At 61.7% G+C, this 5,302-nt stretch overlaps 1 protein-coding gene across 11 annotated transcripts in view; it reads right to left on the bottom strand.

Moving 5' to 3' along the window:
* Positions 1–1,480: 1,480 nt before the first annotated feature.
* Positions 1,481–5,302, bottom strand: part of IMPDH1 (inosine monophosphate dehydrogenase 1) — a 32,785-nt gene continuing 28,963 nt past the window's right edge. For 8 of the 11 annotated variants that reach the window (XM_029234133.1, XM_029234134.1, XM_029234131.1 and 5 more), the window contains 3 exons: positions 5,126–5,209; positions 4,539–4,555; positions 1,481–3,868 (listed from right to left, as the gene is read on the bottom strand). In XM_029234133.1, the coding sequence (XP_029089966.1) occupies positions 3,768–3,868; positions 4,539–4,555; positions 5,126–5,209 (202 nt within the window). In that variant the 3' untranslated portion in view covers positions 1,481–3,767. The remainder of the gene's footprint in view (positions 3,869–4,538; positions 4,556–5,125; positions 5,210–5,302) is intronic. The other 3 variants (XM_029234136.1, XM_029234135.1, XM_029234137.1) reach the window with 2 other exon arrangements.

Genomic DNA, 5,302 nt, shown 5'->3' on the forward strand with positions numbered 1-5,302 from the left:
CAGATGGGGGGCAGCCTGTGGGTAAAGCAGGGCGGGGGACCAGAGATGCTGGAGTTGGGGCGTGTGTGGCCCTACAAGCCTGGAGGGATCCTGAAGGAGCAAAAAGCTCTTCATAAGAGTGGAGGGGGGCGCTGCCTCCCCACCAGCCCCCGGGGCTGGTCCCGCCTCCTCTCCAGACTGCACTTCCGGGTGTGAGGGGAGTGATTGGAGGGAAAGGTTGAGGGCAGCTGAGTTGCACGCAGCTGGGGTGCTGACCCCTCCTCTCTGGGCTGGCTGACCAGTTCCTGATTGGCATTAGAACCACAGACGCTTAAAGGGCCCTCAGAGGGCTAATCCGACCTCTCCTGAGCTACCCAGTCGTGCCATCAGAGAGCGATGTGTGGGGAAAGGTGGAGCCAGAGTTGAGGGCCAACCACCACTCTTCATCTGTCCTCCAGGGTGCACCAGCCACGGCCCCGCTGCTACCCCCACCGATGTGACGGCGACCCAACTCCCCTGCTCCATCCACCTGTACTGCAAGCCGGGCCCCCTAGGGTCCCGGGGGCCCTGCCCCATGCTTCTGCTCCTGCTATGGCTGGGGGCGCAGCCCACTGCCCAGGCCAAGTACCTGCAGCTCTACCTGGCCTGCGGCTGCGACGTGCTGGCCGTGGAGAGCATGCTGAGCTGCGCACCGGGGCCTGGGGCAAGCTGCCCGAGTGCTGGCGCTGCTGTGAGGGCCTGGGGCACTGGCCAGCCGCCCACTGGTGATGCACGCGCTCTCCCTGGGTGGCTACACCTCTGCACAGATGCCCCTGCTCGTGGGCCAGGACCTGGGGCGCCACAGAAGCGTGGCCCAGTGCCTGAGGTGCCGTATTTTCGACAGCCTGGACCGCATGGCGCTGGGTGAGTGTGCGGGGCAGGGGTGAGGGGGCACCTGGGCCACACAAACCAGGCTGGACTCCAGGCGGACAGGCAGTTCTGCCAACCAAGGGGTCTGTGATCTGCGTCTGTCCCAAATGCGGCTCTGGGTTTCCTCTGACCGTCCACCTGACGTGGCCTTCCTACCCGGAGCATCTGTTGTTTTGTCCCATCTGGGCCTCCCCCACTGTGGCTGAATTTACAACGCAGAGTGATCGTGTTGTCTGGGTCCAGCCTGGCATGCCTTTATCTGCAGCCTCTATTAAGGCTAATTTACTAAGCGCCTATAACTTTCCATACTCACTCACATAATCCCCACAGTGAGGCCATGAAGTGGGTGCCGTGCCTTCTGAAATTTTCTTAGGACACATGCTTTGCAGAGTCTCAGAAATCAGGTACAGTTGACTCTTGAACAACACGGGTTTGAACTGTTGCGCGGGTCCACTTATATGGGGATTTTTTCAGTAAATACGTACTGTAGCACTACAGGATCTGAGGCTGGCTGAATCTGCAGATGTGGAACAGATACGCAGATACGGAGAGCCAACTATAAAGTTATATGCGATTTTCAACTGCGTGGAAGGTCAACACCCCTAAGCCCCACGTTGTTCAAGGGCCAACTGTAATTGGATGCACACAGGTTTCCTCTAAAACAGTGATTTTCGAACTTTGGTAAATATCAGAATCACCTGGTGCTGAGTGATGAGTCAGGGGCCCAGCCCCCATCCTATTGCAGTGAGCCTGTGGGCCTCTGGGTTTTTAAGCTCTCTACGTGATTCTGATACCCACCACAATTTGAGGACCACTGTGCTCCAACTTCCTCTAGAAGGACCAAACTAATGCTAACATACCAAGTAAAGGAAGGTCATTGTTACAAAGTAACCCATTCTGTTCCTCAGCTCTAACTGACCAACTACATCTAGTTCAAAAGGAAAACTCATGCAGAGTGACTGGGAATTTCTCTAAAAATCCTTAGATCTTTTCCACCTCAATTGCTGGTCAAATTGCTTCCTGTATGGTTTTTGTAAAGCAGTGTGCAAGACAAACCATGAAACATGGCCTCGTTCTGGTCCATCCGCTCTCATCTTTTACAATCTCCTGGTATCCAGACATCCTTCTCCCACCCAGCTGGGTCACCTCAGACTCCTAGGTGCTCACCAAGGCCACAGATTCCAGGGCACAAGGCCTCTGGGGACTCTCGATGACCCAGTCACTTTGCAACAACTCCTGGAGCCATTGCTGAACCAGTTCTGAACCCACCCAACAGTCCAGCACTTTCCTTCTTGTCCCTGAAGATGCCACAAAGCTGGAAAATGCCACAGAGAGAGGCTGACTCCAGGCCACGTGGCTCTTTTAGGAAGGGCCTGGGAGAGGGCAGTTACCGGCCCAGGATGCCAAGAGTGGGCTGAGGGAGCCCCTCCCTGGCGGTCATGGGGATGTTTCCAGCTCTTCACTACCCACAACTAGGGCCTTCTGCCCCCTCTGCTTCCTGCCACCAGAGCATTCCCAGGCCATCTTCCTTGCTTCTGCCCCGAATGGTGTCTGTACCTGGTGGGACAGCTGGGTGCCCGCTGCCCAACTACAACAGAGGCAGAGAAGGCAATGTGAACATCCTCAGCAGCCCATGTGTCAGTGCTGTCCCCACCAGAAGGCGGTCCTGAGCCACACATGACAATGGGCACTAGCCCCCGCTCCCTGGTACCCACAGGTGTGTCTCAGCTCATGAGACCACAGGCCCTGGGCCCGGTGGTCAGGGCCACAGCCATGCTCTGCTTCCACCTGCGCGCGGGCTGCACCGTTCGGCATTACGAGGCTGCGGTGAGCGCTTTCTGGCAGCCGCCCGCGAGGCCCCCGACGCTCGTCTTCTACAGCCACGACGACCCCCTCTGCGACAGGGCCTGCCTGCAGGAGCTGCTGGCCAGCTGGGCAAGCCGGTGTGGGCGCAGGCCTGGGGGACCTCGCGCCACGCGGCCCACCTGCGCCAGCACCCCCTGGAGTGCCGCAGCACTCCCACCACCTTCCCAGGGAGGCGCGGCCTGGCGCCCCCCGCGGCCCGGCTCTGATGGGGCTCTGGGCTCCAGCTTACCACCAGGGGAGGGGCTCGCTGTCCAGTGGACAAGGGACAGAGACAGGATGGCGGAGGCGTTGAAACCTCTTGATTTATTCAGATTATTTAACATACAATGACGCAACTGTGACCCCAAAGTGTGCAAACTTAAAGCCTTCAACTGCAGCTGAGAGGAGAGGGCGGGGACGGTCCACCTGGGGACGGGGGCGGGTCAGGAACGACGGGCCGCCTCCTCCCCAGGGCCAGGGATGGGGTGGCCTGAGGAGCAGGGCCCGGATAGTCCACAGCTGAGAGGAGAGGGCAGGGATGGTCCACCTGGGGGTGGGGGCGAGCCAGGAACGACGGGCAGCCTCCTCCCCAGGGCCAGGGCCAGGGGTAGGGGGCAGAGACCTCCCTCTGGCCTAGGTCAGGAGCCCAGAAGTGCCACATGGCTGAGGGGGCAGCAGCCCAGGAAGGGGCCAGAGGCAGGGCCAGGAGAGCACCAATTCTGGGATGGGGGTTAGGGAGGGAGGTGCCCTACAGGAGAAGCCAGGAGGGGCCACGTGTCCCAGGGGTGGGAGCCGGGCCGGAGCAGGCTGCAGCAAGAAAGACCTGAGGCAGGCGCAGGGCCTGAGAGCCCAGGCTGGCTGGGCTCAGGGGGACTGAAGAAGGGGGAACCCGGGGGGCTCCCAGGGCAGCCCGGCCTGGGAGCAGTCCTGACTCTGCGGGGGAAGCCCAGGGAGGGGCCGCAGACCCTCAGGGCCTCCCCTCCTCTCTCCCTGGAAAGGAGCTGGGGAACCAGTAGTGCAAATCTGTGGACCACTCAGTTATGGAGGGAGGCTGTACCCAAAGGGGGACCCTGGGGCATGACCCCTCCGCTGCCTGGGCCTCCACCACCATCCTCAGTACAGCCGCTTCTCATAACTGTGGGCACAAGGCAAGAGGGAAACTGCGAGTGGGTATGCGGGAAGGTGGCCTCACCACCCCAGACCCCTTGCCCAGGCCAGCCCTGGGCCGCCGGGTGGCCCCCAGACACAGGAGAGGCAGTGAGCTGCAGAAGCCTCTGCCTGTCAGCCACAGGGGGCGGGAGGGAATGAGAAGCAGGCCACGTGCCTCTGTCCGCCTCAGGCCAAGGCTCCCGGAAGAACCATGCCAGGCCCAGGGACAGCCATGCTCCTTCTGGCCACAGCCGCAGCTGGTGGACTGTCCTCAGTGCCGGGGTGGAGAGACAGCTCAGGAAGGCACGGCCCATCCTCACAGAGCAAGGTCAGGCCAATCTGAGCCTCTGCTTCCCACGTCTCCACCCCACCCCTGAAGGCACTGTGGCCTAGGTCCCTTGTGGTCACTGGGTCCAGTCCAAGACAGGACAGCCTCAGGCCTGTGGTCAGGGACATCTCTCTGCACCCCGGGAGGGGATGGTTCCTCTGGAGGAGGGGCCACCGCCAGCTGCCCCCAGCATGATGCTAGTACTAGGGCCCATGTCCCACGATTACACCCCAGCGCGCCCCCAACCCAACGCCCCGCCCCAGCCCAGGCCCCACCCAGACTGCCCCTGCTCTACTCTACGCCTGGCCCGGGCAGCGCGGTTACTTACACGGCAGAAAGGTATAGCTACGGGAGGATGGGGCAGAAAGAGACACAGGTTAGATGCCCGCCTATGCCTGGGGGGACAGGCCCTCTCGACCAGGGCGGGGCTGCATGCCTGCAACTACTGCTGCCAACTAGCACTGCCCCCGCCCACGGTCGCCCCAGCGCCGGCCCTGGCATCTGTCTCTCTGCCCTTCTCCCCGCCAAGGGCTCATGCCCCCAGCCTCCACCTGCCTGCCTGGTGCCGCCACCAGCCAGAGCCCAGCACCGCCAGCCCCTGCCACCAGCCACCAAGCTTCTGAGCAAGCAAGGGCTGGGGAGCCCAGGAGGGGCTGGAGGCCGCATCTCCCATGCCCGGTTCGGGGGAGATGCCCGAGGGGATGGGAGGGCCTGCCTGCGTGGGGACTAAAGGACAGGGTTCAAGGATGGGCTGGACCCTGTAGGAGAGGGTGATGGGGGTCATCCTGCAGCAGCCTCTATCCCTGGTGCAGATGGTCCTCGGGGTCCCTGAGACCTCGGCTCAGCCTCTGAACCACGGCCCCACCTGCCTGACCCAGTGCCAGCCAGCTGGGGCAAGGAGGCTGCCACACTTACGAGTGCAGGCCGTGGACACCACCCTCGATCTGAGCTGACATGGTCCGCTTCTCAAACTTGAGCTCTCCTGAGTACATCATGGACCTGCAGGCAGGGAAGTGGTGCAGGTCAGGGGCACCAAGGGTGGAGGAGAGGGAGAGAGAGAGAGAGAGAGAGAGAGAGAGAGAGAGAGAGAGA

The sequence above is a fragment of the Monodon monoceros genome, unplaced genomic scaffold, assembly GCF_005190385.1.
Source record: "Monodon monoceros isolate NGI ecotype Baffin Bay Population unplaced genomic scaffold, NGI_Narwhal_1 Super_Scaffold_2, whole genome shotgun sequence".
Classification (NCBI taxonomy): domain Eukaryota; kingdom Metazoa; phylum Chordata; class Mammalia; order Artiodactyla; family Monodontidae; genus Monodon; species Monodon monoceros.